This window comes from Anser anser, assembly GCF_964211835.1.
Source record: "Anser anser genome assembly, chromosome: 19".
In the NCBI taxonomy this organism is placed as follows: Eukaryota; Metazoa; Chordata; class Aves; order Anseriformes; family Anatidae; genus Anser; species Anser anser.
The window spans coordinates 12,786,632-12,809,904 of NC_139740.1; the positions used below are offsets into that span (position 1 = coordinate 12,786,632).

General features: G+C 46.9%; 1 protein-coding gene across 1 annotated transcript; it reads right to left on the minus strand.

Moving 5' to 3' along the window:
* Window positions 1-500: 500 nt before the first annotated feature.
* On the minus strand, window positions 501-22,387 carry LOC310884013 (ATP-binding cassette sub-family A member 10-like). The gene is made up of 39 exons (XM_083805183.1): window positions 21,948-22,387; window positions 19,905-20,014; window positions 19,306-19,516; window positions 18,787-18,945; window positions 18,528-18,628; window positions 17,432-17,658; window positions 16,973-17,111; window positions 16,509-16,694; window positions 16,241-16,388; window positions 15,523-15,694; window positions 14,875-14,933; window positions 14,340-14,450; window positions 14,072-14,247; window positions 13,594-13,713; window positions 13,113-13,251; window positions 12,767-12,857; window positions 12,333-12,472; window positions 11,629-11,748; window positions 11,284-11,479; window positions 10,472-10,638; window positions 9,740-9,867; window positions 9,456-9,593; window positions 8,876-8,989; window positions 8,450-8,620; window positions 7,912-8,022; window positions 7,142-7,270; window positions 6,246-6,314; window positions 5,757-5,848; window positions 5,225-5,345; window positions 4,771-4,888; window positions 4,220-4,311; window positions 3,668-3,834; window positions 2,978-3,053; window positions 2,626-2,720; window positions 2,100-2,219; window positions 1,771-1,911; window positions 1,390-1,469; window positions 1,254-1,309; window positions 501-1,091 (listed from the first exon to the last, which is right to left on the minus strand). The coding sequence occupies exons 2-39, from the start codon at window positions 20,004-20,006 to the stop codon at window positions 993-995; spliced, it is 4,881 nt and encodes a 1,626-aa protein (XP_083661309.1). The 5' UTR covers window positions 20,007-20,014; window positions 21,948-22,387; the 3' UTR covers window positions 501-992.
* Window positions 22,388-23,273: the final 886 nt, after the last annotated feature.

The window sequence follows — 23,273 nt, forward strand, 5'->3', positions numbered from 1 at the left end:
ACAGGAGGCTGCTGCTCCGGGGGCGCGAGGAATGCTCCGACCTCGACTGCAAAGCGGCCAAGGCGAGCGGTGACCCTGGGGGCAGCTGCTCGCAGGCTCAGGACCCCTGCCCAAGTGACGACAGCCCGTCGGGGGGATCCGGCCGCTGGCTGGGTGTGTGATGGTGTCTCGTGAGCAGCAGGGCAGATTTAGCAGATATTTCCCCTTCGCTCTCTTACTGCCCACCCGTTTGCTGATCCGGGACTTTCTGGCTGGAGGTCATTTCCACGAAGCACTCGGTGAAAACCCAGCTCCGCTGCCGTGAGCTGAGCCCAAGTTCTGGCAGTCCTGAGCCCTGCCCAGGCTCAGCAGCAGCTCCTGCAGCACGCAGCTTCTCCATCCCCTGCCCTGCCAAAGCCCCTCAGCCCCACTGCAGCCACCTCCATCCCCAGGGGGAGGAGGTCGAGTGCGCTTAGCTGCTGCCGGGGGTCCACAGCAGTAATGACATATGAGGGTGTAGCTGCGGTTTCTATAGAGACATTTATTGGAAGGATATAAAAATACAGTGTAAATTTTAATAAGATGTATTTAAACGTGTCTCAGGCACAGTCCCACGTGTTGGTGGGAGACGAGCCCAGGAGATTGGCAGCGTGTCCGGACCCCCTGCTGCACCCAGATCCACCGAGCAAAGCAAAGCCTTGGTCCCCAGAGATGGGCCAGGACCCTTCTCCCTGCAAACCCTTCTGGCCCCTCTGCTCCCTCAGCCTCTGCTCTGAGCCGCTCCCTTCGACAAGAGCTCTCACAGCGGGCAGCATTTCATCAACCAGCCGTCAGAAATTCAGCCTGGGGCAGGGCTCGGTGCTGGCACCCGCAGAGTCCAGGTGAAACACCGTAAGAAATGCCCTTGGCAGAGCTCCTCCTCCTCCTGGTACACCAATAATGACAGTAAATACGTGCGATATCACACCACTTAGGTTAATACGGAGTAATGTGTAAATGAGCATCGTGGATCTCTAACTGTCCTCCTGCTGCAGCTGTTTCCATTCAAAAGTCCCATCCAAAGCTAGATCAAAATTATCCTTCTCTTGCTCTCGGGAGAGTTCCAAAAACACCTGAAATGGGCAATATAAAGTTCGGATTACTTCTCAGGCCTAACCCTGTGATGCACTTTTGCAGGAGGTGTGGCTCCTGCAGTTTCTCGCCTCCTGCCTCAGCGCTGGCCCAGCCCTGGCTTTTGTTCCTGCTCACGCCTTTGCAGCACGTCCGTCACCTACCTGAGCCAGAGTGTTCAAAGAGAAGCTGTACTCCTCAAGGCTGAAGTTCTGCTTGGCTGTGGAGAAGTGGAAACAGAGCTGAAAATTACCAGTCGGTGCTCCACCTTTTCAAAAAGCCATCATGCCTTGCTCTTACCTTCCTCTAGCTTGGAGAAAGACTGGGACAGGGGCAGTGCGTCTTCCATTGGGACCTTGTAGACGAGCAAAGAGGGGAACCTGGGAGGAAAAGAAGAGGTGATTCCTGCTCTGTATTGACCATTGTCAATACATTTTTTTTTTTTTAAACCATGAAAAATGCCATTTTTCATGTCACACTATGAGCTGGACCAGTGGGTGTTTTATTGTGGGGATGGCAGCAGGGCTGGACGTGGTGACATTGTTGGACCAGATCCACACAGAGGGACTCTGACCCCTCTGCCTCTCTTCACCTGAAATCCTACATTTGGACACCGCACTGGGCACAGTTTTGGGGAGGAGGCAATCCTGGAGCCTCTGTTCATCCCGTATTTATACTTACCGCTCCTGACGGGCTGCACTCGGGAAAATCCTCAAAATCTCAGCGTGGAGGAGATCCGTGCTCTCTGGGTCCTTGACTTTAATTTCCAGCAGGTAGCCTTTGCCAAACTTGCTCTTCAGGTACTGAATGGAGCCAATGCACCTGCAGGGAAGGAGCGAAGCATGATATAAGTGTGAAACCTTTGATGCCCTTCCCAAATTGTCCTGCAGTGGGGAGCACTTTGTAACGCCCATGGTGGTGGGCTCAGGAGGCCGAGGCAGGAGGGGAAGCCCCTGTTGGACCCGGGGGGGCTGAGAAATGTTTCCTGTCCCGGCCGTGCCACTGCCCACCGTAGCTGTCCGGCCACCAGGATGGCCACGCGGTCGCACACCGCCTCCGCCTCCTCCATGTAGTGCGTGGTCAGAACGGCCCCCGTCTCCTTGGTTTTCAGGGCAGCACGGATCATTTTCCTGAGGACACAGAAAAAAAACACAAAAAAGAAAACCCAACATTCCCTAGAAACGCCAGACCTTTTTTCTTAAACCTTTTTGCCCCTCCAAATGAGCCTACCCCTAAAACTAACATAAAAGGATATAAAAACTTTAGACTGATGGTACTTTAAAATAACGAGAACATTTTTTATTTTTGACTCAGTTACAATTATGGATTCTCCTAAACCCATATACAACCGTCCTAAAATCTACAACAAGGATAAATCCAAAAGCAACAGGGCTTCTCTTTCCTTGCTCATGCTTTAACTGGGGAGAACCAGGAAAAGGGAGATTCTGCTAAAACCACTGGCCCGAGACGAGCAGCACTAACCACAGATGAGGTAAAATGCCCTTTACCTAACCCTACGCATCTACTTCTACCCACCAGACGCAGCGCTGCCCCTTGGGGTCCATGCCGGTCGATGGCTCGTCCAGGAGAAGCACCGTGGGGTTGCCCAGCGCACACATGGCGAAGCACAGCTGCAGAAGGGAAAGGGGTTGGGGTCAGGTCTGCTGCGGTCCCCAGCACCCTGTCTGCAAAGAGCTGCGGGCAACATCGCGTTGCTTATGGGCACCGAGCCGCTGGCTTGTAGGAGACACAAACTTAGAAGATGCTGGGCGACTTCAGCCCACCATGGGATGCAATGCGATGCGCTCCCGGGGGCTGGGAGCACACGCAGGTCCCGCTGCTCACAGAGGGCATTTTGCAGTGCTCAGCATAGGAACAAAAAATGCACCTTTCTGGTTATCCCGGCAGATAATTTTCTGGCTGATTTCTTTAAATAGTCTTGAAGCTCCAGAGCATTCACTATTCTGCGGGGAAAGGGAACAAAGGAAAAAAAAAAAACAACACATCAAAACCGATGTTTTTGTTATTCCCAATTGAATGCTCTAATCAGAGGTTTCCAAAACAATTAGAAAACAGAACTTTCTTCCCCTGGTTCTTGGCTCCTGTTTGTTTTCATAAAACATTTATTGTGTTGTAAAAATGTGAATGAATATTTGAAGCAGAGTGCACTGAACAGGCCACAAGCTCTTTTCTAAGAACAATCATTCGTGTCAACAGCATTATAAATCCACTCCACCTTGCCGGTGTCAGCTCAGCAGGCAGTACTTAAGCACCCTTCTTGTAGTGCCAAACAATAAAACCCGAGATTTTAGAAATGCTTCCTGCAGATAACGTACTTAAAAGGGACGTCAGCGGTAAATCTATCCCCACCAAACACACGCAGGCAAATTGGAGATTTTCTCATCCCGCTCACTTAATCGTAGCATTTAGCACAAAATCGCTTTTGTGGATTCGTTTCCCGAGTTCCTTTCAAGGTTTCCCCTGGCTCACAGAGGTCTTAGACCTTCTGGTCCCCTCCCTGTGCTTTAGGACGGGGGATAAAACCTTGACCAAGACCTGGAACCACCCTGCCCCGTACCGGTTGACAGCAGCGGCCGTATCCTCCTTGCGCACTCCTTTCACGGCCGCGTAGACCTGGAGGTGCTGGTGCACGGTGAGGTCCGGCCAGAGCGGGTCCTCCTGCGGGCAGTGCCCCAGGTGGTCCTGCAGGCAGCACGTCGCTCCTTCTCGCCTCCGCAGCAGCACCTGCGCAACCGCGCCGCCCATTTCACCTCGCCCAGCCTTGCCCGGACCCAGGTGTAGGGCTCGGAGGAGGGCTAGGGGGCTGCAACAGGACTCAGTGGGGAGAGAAACCCAAGGAGCAAAGGGCTGATTTTGCAGCCCTCGGCTACATGGCTCCTAAATATAGTCACGGTGAATTCGGGGAGATGCAAGCGGTTGTTAAAGCTAAAAGCGATTCACAATAATTTTTATTAATACATTATTTAATTTAATGGCACAAAGGGTTTGCTTAAAACCTTGATCCCTCATACTGCTTTGAAGAAAAACATTCAATAGCTAGGTGCAGGCTTTGCACTTGCACTTTTTGCGCACATCTATCCCTTCTCTCCAGACTCCAGGTGCCTCCTACCTGCCCAGCAGTCGGTGTCGTCTCTCCAGCAATCATCTTGATAGCTGTGCTTTTACCAGCTCCGTTTGGCCCCAAAAGTCCTAATACTTCCCCTGAAATCAGGACAAAACATTTCTTAGTAATACTCACCATTTAACAAATGTATCAGGCCCAGTTTCATTAAAATAAAAGAAAAAAAAAAGCTTAAAAGAGAGTATATGAATAGCAAAAATCAAATAAAATTAAACAGCTGTATAAATGTATGCTCTGAGAGTCCATAAATTACATTTCAACTCTATAGCCAATGTGAGTCTGAATGCTGCTCCCAGGTCACCCAGAAATTGCAGTGACTGCTGTAGAGGGGTTATGGCCTTTTAAATCAAAGGTAACTAACTGGATGCATCCACGTTGTTCATTACTGCATCAGCCACAGTGCAGGTGTGCCTGAACCATGGAGCAAACAGATTCTGCCTTTATGTCGTGGCTCAGATAACTGAGACTCTGCAGAGGATTATCTCTTTGGGTATGATCAGCATCCAAAACAGGGCGAGTAAAACAGTTCCAGTTCTCACCTTTATTAACACAGAAGGAGATATTTTTGGTGGCCATTTTCTTCTTCTTCTTAAAAACTGAACCTGCTTTCTTTGTTTTATATTCCTTGCACAGATTGCTGACGATAATAACTGATTTCTGAAAGCAAGCAGGAGGAAGAAAGATTAGTCTATTATATTGGGGAGCATTAATCCTTCAGTAATATTTTTCCATTTTAGAAAAGCAAAACAACTTATAAAGATCTTTGAATTTGATTTGTAGTTCTCTGAGAATCTGAGGAATGCTCTTAAAAGCTTTTTTCTCTATCCTGATGGGAACCACTCTGTCCCTTTGAGGGATGGATTTTCCCAGTGAGGAGTAATACAGCCAGAACATTGACTTGCCCTTATTAATCTTGTTATTTATTTATTTATTTTAATCAGAAGTCCTATTACTGATATCAAATAAAGAGGGAAGGACCACACTCGGTCTTACCTCCTCCTGACTAGCAGCTACCATGGCATTTCTCACTGCTGCTCTTTCAGCTTTAACATCTTCATCCTCCTCTTCTTGCTCCTCGAGATGCTGGTGGCTGCTCTCATTTCTCGGGGAAATTCTACAAACCCAACAGGTTCATCTTAGCATTTTAGTCTTTACCCTTGTTTTCCACCAACGCGTTTTGGATGGGCCAAGACTGGTTCAAGGTTTCTTTGTTTTTTTTTTTTTTCCTTCATTATTTTCTGCAGGGCTTTCTGTGTGGTATGGAGAAGCAGGCTGGTACCTCCTCACAGCACAGGCAGCACCAAGCGGAGACACTAAAAAGCTTGAGGGCTGTTTTATGCTATCATAACATTGTAGGATTTAAGAAGCAATTTTATTTATAAAAAAAGTCACCAGTAGTAAAAAAAGAAAATAGAAACAGGGACATGAAAATCCTGACAGTTGATCTAAATGGCTTCAAGGAAAAGCAGTGTGCCAAGAGATTAGATCTCGCATGTGCCTGGGGTGCATGTGTGTTTATACAAACCTAAATACTGGGTCCTTTCTCAGAACTGTTCTTCCATATTTTATCTCCAAATACCGAAGAAGAAAAATGAAACCCACAGAATGGATATAAGGCTGAAAAATAGAGGTTGGCACATTAACAGCCTTGCCTTCCTTTCTACTGCGGCTGAAGCTGAAAAGATGGAGGCAGTGTTATAAAATAGGTGAGGGGAAAGCACAGTGTGTGGAAAAGCCCATTACCATCTAACTCGGGGTAATCCTGAAGGCTGTGAACTCTGCTATCATTTATCAATGCATGAAACATCAATGGCAGAAGCATTAAGTGAGCTAGGCTTATTTCATTTTCCCTTACCTGTTTCAAAGGAGCAAAGCTATTTTTGCACAGGTGGGCAATCTGTCATCCAGACCCCCTGAGATCCACCTTTTACATGAAATGAGCTTCCTCTTAGCTGAGAACATAATTTGGGAGACACACATTCCTAAATAAAATTAATCTTAAATGTTTTCTTACTGCAAAGACAGCTATTAGCACGTCGTTCCTTGGACTAGCAGCAATTAAGTCAACGTCCTCTACGAAAATCTGCAAGAAAAAAAAAAATATATATATATGTGTAGTGAAGACCTGCAGTTTTTTAATATAAAGCTGGCTAGTGTTAGAAGGCTTAAATACAAACAGAAAATACAACAACAATGTATAAAAGTTTCTGATTTACCCAGAATGTTCACCATACAGACCCTTGAACTTGGGCACCCCAGTGCTGTTCCAGAAAATGACACAGCACTCAGAAGATGCATCAGACTCTTTTTGGGGGGTAATGGTCTATCAGGGGAAAACATCTGGTCTCCTCCTCCTCGGGGGCCCAACAGGGGGGGACAGGACAGAGCAGGACTCTCTTCTCTTTGGACTTCTCTCCTAAGTCAGTTATAGCACATCAAAAGTCTTGCACGTAGCTGGAGGGTTTTGTTAAATTCTGAGCTGCCTTTCCACGATCAGCCCTAGCTGACATGAAGTAAAGTGCCTTGTGGGTTTTCATAATGCTCACACGCTTTCCATGCAAAGTCAGATGTATAACCTCAAATTTTCTTTTATGGTTGTTCAGGCCAAGTTATTTGGCTTTGCATGGAAAGAATTAAGATTGCTTACCTAATCTACAGGCATGGCTCAACTGCACGAGAAGCAGCCCCTAGCAGTAACGAGCAGCTGGATAAATTACATCTGAACCGACATGGTTATCCAACGATGCAGTCTGATGGTTTGGAAAATCCTACCCACACGAAGAAACTAATGAGTCTTCCCAGGACGCAGCATGCGATCAGCACCAGACTTTGCTTGCCAGAGCAAATGCTTTTGTTGTACAGCATTTGTATAGAGCTGTGAGCCTCTCGCCACCCAGTGCCACTGCCTACCTGCTCGCTGTTGATCATAACGCCCAGCAGTGGGTACAGGGGAATCAAGAGAGACATGAGGTAGAGGGAGACACTCATATCAAGTGTGTAATCCATGACTCGGCTGATAATAAAAGACACGAGGCATACCTAAAAATGAAACGAGAGCTACTCAGCTGATACGAAGGGTTACACTCCTCACTGGTCATCACAGATGAACTTTTTCAATTCCCTGTTGAATTTCTCCAAACGGACAAGAAACATAAAGAGAAAAAAGGGTGAGGGTGCAGGAGGCCCTCAGATATCTCTGCCTAAGGGAAGGCAGCTGGCTTGGGCCAGCTGGGGAAAGCCCTCCCCAGACACAGGGCTGCTTTGGGCAGAATAAAACAGTATGGCATCCTGTCCTGTTCCCATCCCAGTCCATGCCAAATAGCCCACCTGAGCTGCCGAGAATAAAGGAACAGAATGCAAGTTCCCTGTTGGTTTGCTTTTGAACCTTGAGCAAGACCTTTGGGCAGGAGAGCAAGATTTGCAGTGTTTGTAACAAATGGCCCAAATTGTGAAATGAGTCCTTATTTCCAGAAATGTGAGAACAAAGGGCTGGGGGAAAAGGGAGGGACTGGCACTGAGAAGAACATGGTGATGCTAATTTAGATAGAATTGCCTGCTATAAAACAAATGTCTTTATCTGTCTTGGATCTATACTTGGTGTTTTGACCTCTAGCTCATCTTTAAGAGCTCAAAACACATTTCTGTAAACCCTACATCACGTTATCTAGACATATGCTTACCACTATCAGGATAAAAGACCAAAAATCACAGTTCCATCCTTTGCGAAAGAGGAAGGAGATTAAATAGATGAAGAGAACAATGGAAACTCCGTAGCCCAAAGCACCCATGACCTGCAGAGAAAAGTGCTTTCATTAGAGAAAATGGAGAGATGTCAACAACCAGAAACCTGTATGCAGCAGCATGGTTCGGTTTACATAGTCATAAATTAAGATCAGGGCATTCAGAAATTACCACAATTTGACTGCAAAGCGTGAAGGGATGTATTAAGACAAGCTATACTGCCTTTCATTTCCAGCTGGGGAAATCCTCGTAGGAGGTGAAATGAGGAGAAGGGCAGTAAGGATTTGGGAACCTGTAGGTGTGCCTGCTGAAAATGAACTGCTAAAGTCCTGCCATGGTCCCGCATGCTTTTATGGGGATTTCCTGAAAAATGCTGCCTCCCTAGATGTGGCTGCTGTCTCAGCTACCCTTACTTTTTCTCAAAACATTACCCAAATCCCTCACTAATAAACCAACGACCACCAGGACAGGACGTACCAGCAAGAAGATGTTGCCGATGCTCCCGGAAATCCTGTTGCTCATGGCGAACTGAAGCCCGAACATGGAGAAGAGAAGGAGCCAGCAGAGCGGGACGTCCACCAGCGCCTGGCCACACCAGTATGCCGAGGGGAAGAGCCCCGAGACCCGCAGCTGGGCGCGAGCTCCTGTCTGGGAAGGCACACGTTGGCCAGCTGCACCCGCGGAAATAAGCTTATAAAGCTAATAAAAAGCTGTTCCCATTGCAATACTGGGGTTAAATGCCGAATTTATTTACTTGTTTATTGTCTTTTAGCATTCTGTGCTGGCTCATAGCCACATAGAGAAAAAACCCCTCGAGATGCCCATCGTATTCAAATGTCCTTGTGGCAATACAGTTGTGATCCTTCTGCCCAACCCAAATCTGCTCCATTTCCATGAATTTACCTTGTAATCCTGCAAGTAGCCCATCGCAAAGTGAGGAGGAAAACCAGGGAACAGCAACAGCATGTAAATGAGGTAGAAAGAAACAAAGTAATCCCAGAATCGTGGATTATCTATCTGAAAAGAGAAGAACAAAACATTTGTAGAGAACATGTGCAGCGTAGTGGCTGGATGCCACAATTCATTTTGCTGCATTTCTTGTGGAATACAAGACAATGAGAACAAGGCGGGTGTTTTGCCAAATTTTGGCAGGAAGAAGGTTTTCCCCACAACCACAGCAAAGTGCTTTCACTGGTGAGGAGAGGCGGGTGGTGCAGGTGGGAACAAGGAATAAGGAGGCTCACGAAGAAACCTTCCCAGGCACCCTCTCTACTCAGCAGCCCTTGAGATCCACGAAGGAAAAAATAAACTTCAGTTTTCCCAAAACCAGCAGTTCTGGCTCCACAGCCCCCACCGAGGAAGGTGGCTCTGTGGGTGCAGACAGCCCCATGCACCTCCCTGCTGCAATCTGGTGGCTCGCTGAGGCCTGGAGCCTTTTTAAGAACTGTTCTTTGACACCCGGCTATCAGACCCTGACACTTACAGAGAAAAAAGGGTGACTCCAGATCCTAATGTGCGCGGTGGAATTGAGAGCTCTCAGCAGAGCATTGCTGATGATGTTCACAAGCACTGGGAAGCAGTTGACGGCCTCCATGTGGCACAAGACGGTGAACCTGTAGCTCTTCAAAGAGCAAGAAAACAAGATGAAAACTCTTGGCCAAGAGAATCCAGGCCTGAAATAACTAATTCTGCTTATGCCTTGCGTGTAAATTGCTTAATTCTTAAATTGTTAGGAAGAAATGGTAGGGCGAGAGGAAAAATCCTCACCTGGCCTTCACGAGACACTTTTATAGCCCCATTGTGTTTCAGCTCCTCTGTGATATTTTCCTGGCTTGTGATTTCCACTGTGAGATCTTGGCTCTCGAGAGTGTGGATAAAGTCTTCAATGCCTGAGCCTGGTGTGAAAGCCAAAAGCAGAGGAATCATAATACTGAGCAACAAAAGAGGCTTTGATGGTTTCCTTTTTGAATCCATGACCACCGAACAAAACCAGACAAAATCTAATGACCAGGGAAGCCAGACAGCACGTCGTGTTTGTGAAGTTAATGGATTACACACTCACTGACTGAATTTTTGCCCTTTTTTTTTTTTTTTTTTAAATAACATCCACTAATAGGAATGTCAAAGGTAAAACTCTGGAAGTAGGCTGATCGAGTGTTAGTGTGCCCTTGCTGGAGCGTGGTGCCTGGTAAGGCACACACGCTGAAAAAGCAGAATTTAGGGCAGGAAAAGAACAGGGTCCCTTCCAATCCCATCTGCTGGGATGTCCCTTTTCATGTCGTTGCATCAGGACCTCATCAGCTGCTGAAGTAAAAGTAGGCTTCATTCACAACCCACTAAAATGGCGATTTCCGTGCTCTTCTCTCACTAAAACTTTCACCGCCCTTTACACACCCTTCTTCCTACAACCGTCGGCCCTTTCCCTTCTTTTCCTTCACGGGAGAGGACAGCCCCCAACAGGACAGGATGACAAGGAGCCTCCCAGCCCCTTCCCCTCACCCGTGCTGTTGTGGACCAGCAGGCTGGTGGTCTCCGCCGGAGCCCTCTTCCCCAGGGGCATGAAGTACCGCGCCGAGGAGAGCTCCCAGGCGCTCATGCTCTGCCAGGCAGCAACCAGGGCCAGTTGCAAAACCAGAGGAAGCAGAAAAACCACATAGAGCAGCAAACTACATTAAGAGAGAGGTGAATAAGCACTCGGAATGCGGGTATTTTTCAGACTGCGTGTGTATTGGGAAGGATATGCTGCCCCAGCATCTCCCTTCGCTTTCTTGTGCCCCATCTGGAAATGCCGGTATGCCAGACTGAAGACTGATGGGGCTAAATGAGCTCAGACACTGACAACATGAGAGAAGTTTTAAAAAATATACAATTAAAAAGGAAGTCTGAAAGCAATATTTTCCTTTCTCTGTCCGTACACATTTGTTTATTTTAAAATTTCCTTCCCTACCTGAAATAAAACTGTTCCTAAATTACTATCTTATTCAGAGAGAAAATTGGTTTCCCTTGCATAAATCACTCAGTGTAGGAAAAAAACTGCATAAGAGATACCGAGTATAAAAACTTTAAAGAAAAGAGAGGGAAAGAGAGAGATGGGAGAGGCACGTGTGTGTTTGAGGCAGGTTTTATATTACTGGCACTGGAAAGGAAACTGCTTTCCTCATCTCTAAGTGCAGATTGCCAAGCTCATCCATAGCCAAGACGTGACATCAATTACTCCAGATGCTCATCAAAACACGGGTGTGAAAATCATCCCCCCTGCTGCGACCGCATCCAGCTCCAGCTCTGCGTGAGAGCATCCCTTTGGTACTTACATGGACCGGAGGTTTTTCACCGAACCCTTGAGCTTTAGGAAGTGCACCCAGGCCATGGCAGAGACCTGCTGCCTCCAGAGTGCCGCGCCGCTCACCGTCGCCTTGCCGGTGCCCGAGAGCAGCAGGGAGCCCGGCTCCGTCTCCTCGGGGCACCGCGGTCCTGCTTCTGCCCACTCCTCCCCAGGGACATGCTCATCTGCGGAGCACACGCAGTTATGTCTGAAACCAGCTTCTACATTGCGATGCGGGAAAAAGCACGAGCCCCCTGGTGATCGGCTGCTGGGGTTGTTGTAAAGCAGCCGGGTTCTTGGGCTGGGGGCTGCGTGTTCGCGGCCGCAGTAGTACCTTCTTGTCCCATTGTGGCTTCTTCTTCCAGCCTCATGAAAACGTCCTCCAGGGTTGTCATGCTAACTCCATAATTGATAATTCCCCGGTCGGAACAGCTGTCGAGGCCACGGAACAGATCTGCGTGACACAGAGACCGTCAGTGCCTTCAGGTTTCCTGCACGAGCACCTCTCGAGGGACCAGACTTTGGTGCAGCTGAAGTCAGCAGGGAAAGGGGTAAAGCGTTGACTGCCAGGATGCAAAGCATTTGGAGGGAACCCAAAGCTGCCGTACACATAACTCATGTTTCAGACTATGCCTCCGGGGCAGCAGCAGGGCCGTGGGGCTGCCAGACCGAGCGTGGCACACGTGGGTGAGTGAGCGTCTGCCTGCTGCTGCTGCAGGTATGGAGTGGTACCAGTAACACGGAGTTTTCTCTTGTCACTATTATTTCTTTTACCATCAAGAAAAAATAACCCAGTAAGACTTGTGGCCCACGTTAGCCTGTCCCATGTTTCATTACAAGCAGCAGAAGAGCATTCATTGCACTATTTGATCTTAACCATATGGATGCCCAAACTGTAGGGAGAAAAAGAAATGCAACAGTTCTAAAGTCCTCATGTGACCCCTGCTGAAGGTCTCCCTCTTGATTTCTCTTTCCTCACATACATTTCTGATTATTTTTTCCCTATGGACAACTCTCAATTATTTTCATACACATTACCTGGGAATTTATTCACGTTTTCTAATGGCAGTTTGTATCTCAGCTCATATTGACCGTGTCCCGAGAATATGACATTGGGGATGTGCTGCTTAACCAGAGATGTCACGCTCTCTACGTTACAGGACTCACTGACATGGATCCTGTTTGGTTGAAAAAAAAAAAAACACAAAAAAAACACAACACAAGACAGATGGTTAATTTTTATAAAAACAGAACAAAGATGAAAAAACACTGTATTTGCTAGCATGGATAAAATCAAAATTCTAGCAAACTTCCTTCATTCTCTGGAGCAAAGTACCGCTTCAGTTAAATTAACTGAGTATGAATTGAGCTCATTTTGCTGCTTTGATGGTTTCCTTGTTACAGTCCCTCTGGTGGATTCCTGTACATGCATATTCCCAGACACCATTCGGCTCTAGGGCCGAAGTAGATACCTTAAATGATAGCCGATCCCCCATTTTTTCTTCAAGAACAGGGAAGAGCCGACACACTTCAGCCTCCCATGCGAGATAAAAGCCTTGCGGTCTAAAGAAACAAAATGTCATAGGAATTTAAAATGTATAGCAGTGTTTCGTATATATATATAGATATATGTATGTATATATGTGTGTATATATATATATAAATATAATTTTTTTTTCCCCAAGGGCAGATGAGTGATGTTCTGCACTTTTCTGGGGACAGACCCCTTTGACCCAGGTTTTCATCCCAGGCAGTTTGGCCTGGGGAAGGCATTCCTGCGCCAGGGATGTTGTTCACAGAGGCTGAGCCTGTGCTCACCGGCGAGGATGTCGGCCTCGTCCATGAACTGGGTGCTGAACAGGATCACCCGCCCGGCTCTGTGCTCCTTCAGCAGGCTCCACACCTGGTGCCGGGAAAGAGGATCCAGCCCAGCCGTCGGCTCGTCCAGCAGCAGCACCTGCACGAGGGATGCAGTCAGGCACTTCGCTGCAGGAACACTTGCCCACTTCGTGGATTTGGTGGTCCCTCAGGGGCCAGGTCCTGGCAGCAGGAGAGCCAGGCCACCTGGTTTGCAGGAGCAACCATTCTGGGAGCTGCGCAGAGCTCAGGCAGCTCTCTGCTCTAAACTAGATCAACAAAATTAAGGTAAAAATTTGTCATCTTTCTGGCATAACCACGACCACCTTAAAATGATCAAATGGACCCGAATGCTCCTTGCATTACAGAGCCATAGGCAATATACCTGGTAATTTAAAATTAAATTTTAATTAAAAAAAAAATGAAGCTGTAGGTAATTTACCTGGGGGCTCCCGAGCATGGCTATCCCAATGGATAACTTCCGTTTTTGCCCACCACTGAGTTTCTCAGCTTGAGTGTCCTGAACGTTACTGATGTCCAGCAGCTCCAAAATGGTTTGCACCTAGAAAAGCACAAGAAAGTCCGCTCCCAGCACCAGCTGTCCTTCTGTCCTTCGGGAGCCACGAAGGAGATCCGGCTGGGGCTGGAGGAGCAGCTCCCAAGGGTGCTTCCCGGCGCCTGGCCCCTGCCTGCCCCCCAGGGACACCCCCTGCCCTCCTTGAGGCAAACAGTCGAGTTGTTTTGGTTGTGCCGAGCCCCTAAGCCTGCCTGGCAGAAGCTCAACACCAGCTTCAGTTTTCAGGAGAAGCAGGCAGCCCTCTGAACTTTGCACTGCCCAGCAAATCTTCGCTGAAACGTGGGGCTTGCCGACAGCCTGCCCCTGCCAGGCAGTGATGTCCTCCAGGGGAACACCCCCTTACCTCTCGTTCTACCTCTTTGGACTTGATGCCCTTGATCTCTGCAAAAGTTCGCAAGTTTTCTTTCACCGTCAGGACTTCGAACTGTACGTTGAATTGTGGGCAAATGCCGATCATCTCTCTGATCTCTTCCCTGTCTCCTATTTCAGAGAGCTTGTAGTCATAGATGGTTGCAGAGCCTGTTTATACAAATAAACACGATGGGTGGGAACGAATTGGTCACTACAGCTTCTGAATCAAGCCCATCCCACCCTACCGTTTGCAGTCCTACCTTCAGAAGGCAGAGTCAGTCCGCTGAGCACATTTAGCAGCGTTGTCTTTCCAGCCCCGCTGTGACCGAGTAAGGCAGTGATCTGACCCTCGTAAATATTTAAAGACAAACCTAGAATAAAAGCAACACCAAGTTTGGGAAGAAAAAATAATGAAGCTTCACTTGCCTCTACTCTTTGTCAAAGGCAAGACAAGTCCAGGAATTTAAGAACTAAGTAGTAATATTCAGTCAGAAGTGCATTAAGCAAACTGAGGAAATGTTCTGCAAACCTAGAACAGCTTCTTCTGCCTTTAGCTTGTAATTAACAGAAGAGACAGAAATATGACAACTGAAAAAAGCTTTCTTCTTCTCTTCACTTTTTCTGGGAATGCAAAATCAGTCAGGAAAATCTGAATAAAATCATAATCGGTTGTATCTATATTTTAGATAATTTTTCAAGATATACAACTATTGTTTTATTTCTTTGGACATCTGAAATATTTGCACAACTGTTTTTCTTCACCTGTAACAGGAATTAATATCACAATTTTCCTACCTCTTAGGGCTTCTGTTTTCTTGTCTTTCTTTTTGTATGCTTTTTTAATATTGTTGAGTCTAAAAGGAAGGTAAGGCAGATATTATTTCAGGATTCCCGTAAACACACTTCCCTGTTGCCCTTTCTCATTCTTATGGGTCTTAGTTTAAAATGACAGCAATGGCATGAGAAGCGTGAGGTCGTGGCAAAGTGACATTGAGGTGCAGCAGGGTTGGGCATGCTCCGTCTGCAGACGTGGACGTCGCTACCTGGCATGCACTGACAGCACCGAGCCTTGCAAAGACAAGGTCAGGCCCACTGCCAGGGATGGCTTTTTACAACAGGCTGCCCTCCAGGCTCCCCTTGCTGTTTATAATGGATGTTTAACCAAGTGTATTGCGAAACAAAACAAAACAAAACAAAAACAAACCCAGCCGTTTACCTGAATTTCACCACTAGTGACCAGCCTGAATGACCTATTTAACTATAACATATTTAACCATTTTCACCCTAATTTTTCTACGTGAAACAGGTTTGCAAAACCTTTATGAACATGGAAACTGCCTGGATGAATGGAAACAGAGCTGATGACAGGAGTGCTGGAGTAGTGGGAGCATTGCCCCGAGCTACCAAGCAAAGGGCACAATTAGCAGTGCCTCCTCTCTCGACCTGATGGCCTCCTTCCCCACGAACGCGGTGGGCACCGGCTCCACATCATCTCCTGGGGGCTCCTCGGGGCTCCCTGCGCTGTAGAGTCCCTCCCCGGGGCAGCCCCTCCTGCTCCGCATCCAGTACGAGGGCTTCAGGCAGAAAAAAGGCGGGTCTGGGATGCCGTATTTGCCTGAGAAGCACAGAAAATGACCTGTGGTTAACCAAAGGTATATTCAAAGTGTCATCCCACTGCAAGCATTCTGAGTTTCTGAAAAATACCTGTCTGCCCCCAAATTGGTGCTTTGTCCTGTTAAGAAAAGGTTGGGGATTTTCATCAGTGTGCACAGGAGCTGGGTTAAGCAGGACAAGAAGGGTGGCTTCAGGCTATTTCTAATGAATTCCATTGTTTTTTATAACAAATTAAAATATTGTCCAAAACATAGTAAGACTATTTTCTCATAAACAGTTCAACAGCAATACAAGTATAAATAGTAATAAATACAATAACCCTGAATACTTTGTTGTCTTTGATTTGGGAATTACCAAAATATGGTAGAGGTAAAGAATCCCTCAGCAGTGTGAGTCCCTCAGCACCCTTTTTTCACCCCAAATCCTATTTTGTTTGACTTAGACAATGGAGCAGCCCATCAGTTCCTTGAGGAGCTATTACACACAGTCCATATAAATCAAAACTATAAAAGAGGGAAGTATGGTCATAAGTATAAATTGCTCTTACCCGGCAGAACTTTGTCGAAGTACATGGCTAACAACATGTACAAGGCTGAGTCGAAGATCAGCATAATGTAAGTTGAAAATAAAAAGTATGATTCCTCCATAAGGTTAGAAAAAGAGAAACCTATTCCATATTTTTCCAAATGGAAAACCTGAAATAAAGGACAAAATTGAAGAGAGGGGATTTGGGATTTTTTTCCCAAAATTGCTCTGAGAGGGCCCAGGGCAGCAAATAGCTGGGATGGTTCATTGGCAGAGATAATGCCCCATACCTTGGCAATGCCAGCATTAAATGCAAATGGACAAAAGAGACCGAGAAACCACTTCAAAGGTTCTGGAAGATTTTCTATCAGCACTGCGAGGCTCAGGCAGCCGAAGAGAAAGGTGATGAGGAACCCCATGGAGCCAGCGAGTTTGGATGTCCGTAAGAGGGAGCAGAGCATGAAAACCATGTGGATCTGTAAGAACAGAGGCTTCCTTTAGGCTCTGAAGGAGAGAAATATCCTTACCCAGTGGCATTCCCACTTGCCAGGCAGCATCCAGCCCGTCAGACCTCCAGGCTGCGAGTCAAATCCCCGCACTGAGCCAGAGAACCCACTCATTTATTTCACTTAGTGTGACCAAGTAAAATTTACAGTCCTGGCCACGGTGTGCATGGCTCTGGAGCAATGTTTGGGCTCATCAAAACCTTAATAAACCACACAGTGAGGAAATTTGGTTCTCAAACCCAACTTACACATGCGAGGCCATAGAGGAAAAACAGCAGCAGGACGGCGGGGAAGCTGCTGACGTAGAAAGCCTCCTGCACCACGAGGGCTGTCAGCAGGCAGGACAGGACCAGCACGTAAACGGCATACAGCAGGCTCCAGGAGAGCCTGGAGACAGAAGCCTGCCATTACCTTGCTGTTTAATGAGGAACTGTTGTTACAATTTCATGACAGGACCATTTTGAATTAAAACATTAAGAATTTTCTGTGGTGAACCCATTCATATCTTATGCAAAGCAGACAGCATAGCCCACCTTATGAAATTCCCAGAGGAAAATAATACCCAGCTGCCATACTCAACCCTTCTGGCTTGTCCCTAGAGTACTGGAGAAAACTTAGAAAACCATTTAACTAATTAACATACTGTGCAAGTGCCCAATGTATACTGATTTTTGGCAAACAGACATTTTAGTTAAAACGGAACTCACCAAAATGCAATGTCTTGCAGCCCCATCGTCTTCATGAGTACTTTGAGCTTTTTCCTTTCCCTTACAACATTCATTGACAAGAAGTACATGAATGAAGAGAAACACATCACAATAGTAATCATGAAATAACTGTACTCTAGTGTAATCGAGTAGATGACACTCCGGGACTTCATACGGACACCGGCAATTGACTTCATTTCTTCCCAAACAGAATGATTTGCCACCACCTAAAGGAGTTCAAGGTCAAAATCTTAACATTTAATTTATTTTCTACAGTGAGATGGAACTGTATAATGAACCTCCTTATTCATCAGCCCTAGATTATTTATTTATTTATTTATTTGTTTTGTTTTGTTTTATTTTATTTATTTATTTATTTATTTTTAATGCAGATTTGTAGACAACAACAGGAAGCAATACAATAAATCCCAATAGCAAGGGGTTACTCACTTGCATTGCTGCACCTCAGCTGGCCTCCCTCCCTTCTCTATGGGGAGAAGAATCCTTCCCTTACCCAGCGCCAAGGATCTAGATCCACCTGAGCCTTACACCCCCCAGGGCCCTGGCTCTCCCCCAGGGGACGAGAGCAGCCTGGACAGCTGGGGGTGCACAGCCAGGTGCAAGGGTCCCTACCCTGGTCTATTTTTGAAGGACAATTTGGGAAGGAGGAAAAATGACAGACATGCCTACTTGGAAACCAAATCATCCAGCAGCTGTTCGTGCCACCCCGCTCTCCTGCAAGAATTGCCTTTTCCTTGACATCTGGGAAATCTCTAGACCAAATCGTGGCGTTACGTTTGGTTCCCAGCCTTCGGGACTGATTGCAATTTTGAAGATAAACAAAAGTTAGTACAAATCTTTGCAATGAAATCGAAAGCAGTCATCTTCTGCAGGAAACTGCTGATTCCATCCAAGTTTCCACTGTCGCTGTCAATAACACTCCAGCAGCTGAGAATTTTAAGTTTGTTTTTTTTTTTTTTTTTCTGGGGAGTTTTCTGACAAACTTGTCCCTTGCTATTGTCCCAGAACAATTTGTCTCTCCTAGAGAGAGATTAAAATACAAGGAGACCTACTGCAGTTCATAAATCTGATTTACCTCTATGATAGCAGCATCGATGCTGGACTGCAGGGACAGGAAGCCTTTGTACCAATACTTGGGGCTGTCACAGTATCGTGCTGAGAAATTGTAACAGGTATCTGCGAGGATGGGAGGAAAAGGGCATCACTCATACACAACCGTTGATTTAATAGAAGAGGAAAATTGAAGATTCAGATCCTCTACAGGAATCAATAACTTAAAAAAAGACAGTTTAATAAAAGCATCAAAGAGCATGAAAAAACAGCTGGGTACCTACCTATGTATCCAAGGTTGTCATTTGGAATAGCCACATTCCCAGTAGGAAACCGGAGGTAATAGGAGAAGTTGTTTTTAAATACAACCCCAATAATTTCATTATTCAAAATCCAGGCTTCCTCCAGGGCTCTCTCACTGTCCATTTCCTCTAGCTTTATACCTGTGGTTTGTAAAAAGAAACACTGCAATGAGTTGCTGCAGTTGTGGAAATGAGAACACAGTCCTTGGGGATAGATCCTGCTTTTGTCAGGGTTGCATCTCCCCTTCTCCAGTTTGGCTCACTTTACAAAGTGTCAAAGCTTTTTAGGCAAAGCTTTACAGTGCAAAAACACACCCCAGCCTCCCTAGTCATTTAAATTACCAGAATTAGTTTTGAAGAATATTTGTGAAGAAATATTTGTGAGAATAGGGGATTTGGGATGAATTTTCTCTGCTGACCAAAGATACTTGAAAACGACTAACACAAAACATAATAGATTAAATAAAGACAAAGCTATATATTTAAAAGACAGAATTATACCTGTCATTACAGACTTCAAGGCCACTGCATTCATTATCTGCCTTGTGGTTGGGGTGATGGGTGTAAAGGCGATGGTGACGCCAGCAGCATCATAGGCAGGGTCATCTAGCCGCCCGAGGTAGCTGTGTGGCACCTCGGGGTAGGGGATGTGCAGCATGAAGTTGCCCACAATGAACATCAACGGCAGGAAGAGCAGAGAGAGCATCCACTCCTAGGTGAGGGGCGAGTGGAGAAGGGAGGTTAATAGCATGGCAGTAATAGGAGCATCTTCTCTGTAGGATCGAAATACAATCAAGAGGCACTCAGTCACACCGGTTTCTTATACATCAATGAACTAACAAGGACTTTGTGTTATGCATGTCACCTTGCTCAGGGAACCCATCTGTGCTCTTGTATGTATCACAAAAGACAGATATTACCAATTAAAAAGGTGTAACCTCATAAGGCATTCGTTACCAGCAAGGGCTTCTGAAGTGTAATTTAGCTGTTAACATCACAAAAAGAAATTGAGGTGGTATAAGGGAAGGCAGGGATTAGACAATCTTTAGAGGTCACTTTATTATTATTATTATTATTATTATTTACTGAAATAAAGCTACCTGAAAGCTCTGCATTTTCATCCTCCATTTGATAAGTACATTTTTCCACAAGAGAATTTTAGTTTGCTGGAATACACTCAGGTTTCTCTGAAGTCTCCTCATCTTTGAGCCTACAAAAAAAATAAAAAATAAAAAATAAAAAATCGCTTTCGGATAAAACCAAAGCTGGAACTGCAGCAACTGCTTTGCCTCTGCGTGTGTGCCAGGGCACAGTAACTCTTTCTTGTAACTCCGCATGTGTACCAGGACACCCTGCTGTGCAGATCCCACCGCCATGGGCCCTCATCACCCTCAGTGTGTTCCCCATCCTTGCAGCTCAGCATTAAGACACCCATTGTAACCCAATTTCCATGCATCCATGCTTTAGCAGGGTAAGGCTGAGAGGAGTTAACTGAAGTTGAAATCGGAATGCATGACATAATTGGCTTGGTTGGCCTTAATATCCAAGAAACGACAACTACACAAAGTAAAATCGCCAAACTCTAGTTGCATGTAATTTTCATGTGCTATAGGCTCAACACCAAGAAGTGTTGAGCAACGCCTGGCCATGGTACAAGCTGAGCTCATACAGAAACTGGAGTCAATTGTAGGCAACTGGGAGCTACGAGAGAACAAATTCTTGGAAGTGCATTCAGAGAGTTGCCATTGTTGGGGCTTTTCACGGGAAACGAGAGAGAAACAAACAGCCACGAGTGTGCATTGGTGGGTTGTGCCGAAAGAGCTGGCAGCATCCTTACGATCTGCGGTCAAAGGAAAACAGGGATTCGTTGCCTGGATAATGACTAATGCTGGCACGGAGGCAAAAAGCGAGCTGGAGTAACGCTGCAGATGAAGTGTGTCTATGTTAACCATCAGGAAAATAGTCATGAGTAACTTTAATGGCTGAAAGGACAAAGTACCAAATGCAAAAGAACTACGCTCACATAAACAAACTGTTTATCTTCTTCAAGTGTTTATATTAACATTTTTCCCCTCCCTTATTACTCTCCACGCCATCCACTTAAATATTCAACATTAGCTGATTTCAGGGACACCAGGGCCGTATTTTCAGTTTCTCCTCTGTGCAATAAGTGTGCGCCCCATGCAACACCTGGAGCTGCTCTGGCTTTCAACAGGGTCTGGGCCACAGCAGCAGGGGTGCCTTAGGTATGAACGAACATTAATCCCGAGCTCCCGGCCCCGCTGGCAGCCAGAGCATCAGCACAAGTGCCTGAGGAACGGCCAGGCTCTGCCGGAGCGACGTGGTGGGCACCAAGCACTCCAAAAACTGCTGCAAAAAGTGGTGTTTCCCTGTGGGACACACTAGGAGGAGAGGGACGAGGATGTTGGCTCAGTGACAAGAATCTGCTATTTCGCCATCACGCTCCAAATGCGTTCTTCTCTTACAGATGCCCTCGTCCAGGCACATAAAAATTTGAATTCAGCCTTTGGTAACCACTTCCAGAATTCCCCGAAATTGTGGAGTTGACCTGAACTCGGACAAGCTGACACATGGCTGGATTGAAGCTTCACACCCAGGAAATCCCGGGTGGGACAGAGCTGGCCACCAGGTCCCATTGTGGATGTCCCACGTGTCCCCTCCCATCACCCCCACCTCTGCCTGAACCCAGCTGGTCCCAGTGGGAATTTTTAGCAGTGAAAGACAGACAGAAGATTTTTTTTAGATTCCATCTTTAGCTTAATCTGCATGTAGGATGGAAATCTGCTCCTCTGTGTGCTGGACGACCAAAAATACTGAACTCAGCTGAAGTGCGCCATATCCTCCCAGCACCAAGAACTGCCAGAAATACACCTCTGCTTCAAACCAAGCTCCGTTTTAGTGTTATCCCATATCAAAGCAAGGCTGAAAAGTCTCTGTCACATTTAAAAGTGACAACAAGCTTAATCACAAGCCTAACTCAGCCTGTTTGAAAGACACCCAGTGACCCACCTATGCATTTGTGTCTCTCCCAGCATTATTTATGCTGTTCCTAATTACTGAATGTTTCCATCTCTCTTAAAGACTGATTTTTGCTTGCTTTAAGAAGAACGCTTAAGCCTTACCTTAGTGGGAAGGTCTGAAAGGAATCCAAAGATGGTTCTTTGCAACGTGCCCGTGGACACGGGGATGCTGAGGCTCCCTGGGAGACGCTGGCCAGTTGCTGCAGTGGTGCTCGGAGCTCCGCTGCTCACGCACTCGTTTCTTCATTTGGGCATTTCTGCCAAAAGGCATTCCTCACACGGACCCACGCTTCTCCTCAGCTTCCCCCCCCGCCTTCCTCCTTGGCAGATTTTCAGATTTATTTATGTTATAAAAAGCAAACTGAGCATATTGTTGCGGAGTTGCCGAAGCCGATTCTCTGAAAAAGTTACTCAGGAAATTCTTGAGCCTTGGCCAAGGGAGGAAAAATAAGCCCAACAATAAGCCATACAAAAATCCTTCATCTGGCAAACTCTTGCGCTTTTCAGCGCAGCAATGGAGCCTGAAGTCAGCAGCAGTGTTTCGGCACACTGCTGGAGGTGGAGGAGCAAACGCTGCCTGTTGCTTATCTCTGCTGACACCGGTTTTGTTTGCAAACTCAGCACGACGAGCCCTGCTGTGGGAAGAGCAGTGAAGTGCTGCCACCTGGATGGGAACAGCCCTTCGGGCTACAAAGCCTCTCGCAAACATCAAAATAAACTTGTTTTGACTTACAGCCTGCTCCTAAAGGGCACGTATTTGATTTTGTGCCCGGGCTGGGGATGCGGCTGCAGAGCTCGGGGGCCCTTGGAGGAGCGGGGTGTGAGGGAGAGGCTGGGCGTGAGGAGGGGCTGGGGCTGCTGCCCTCGCTCTGCCCTGCAAAACCCTCTGACATTTAAGTGCCTTTTGGATGCTTTAGAGCCAGATCCAGGCAGACTGAGAGGTGGAGTAAGGCAGGACACAGAGCATCCCAGCGCATCTGCTGGGCGTGCGCACCCTTTGAGCCTTCCTTGCAAATTGGGGGTGGTGGAATTAAGCAGGGGTTGGATATGCCAGGTCCTGCTCAGCGGCTCTCAACCAAAGTTGCATCCTTGCCCATCTCCTTGACAGAGGCACTGGTGTTGGAGCTCCATGCGGAAAGCAGCACACGGGTATGGGGCAGCAGTGCTGGGGTCTTTCCCTGGGGGGAGCAGCCCATTGCTGAGCCAGGGCAGCCACCTCCTGGTACCCACTGCCTGCATCCCTGCCTGTATCCCTGCCCGTATCCCTGCTCCCATCCCCTGAAAGTGCATCTGAGGCTGCAGAATGCACCGGCATCATCCATACCTGCCTCATCCGTACCCGCATCACCGCTCTGCATCCACGCCTGCAGCGGCGCTCTTGTACCCACTCCCGCAGCATCCACCTGGCCCTGGGAGCTTGTGGCGTGG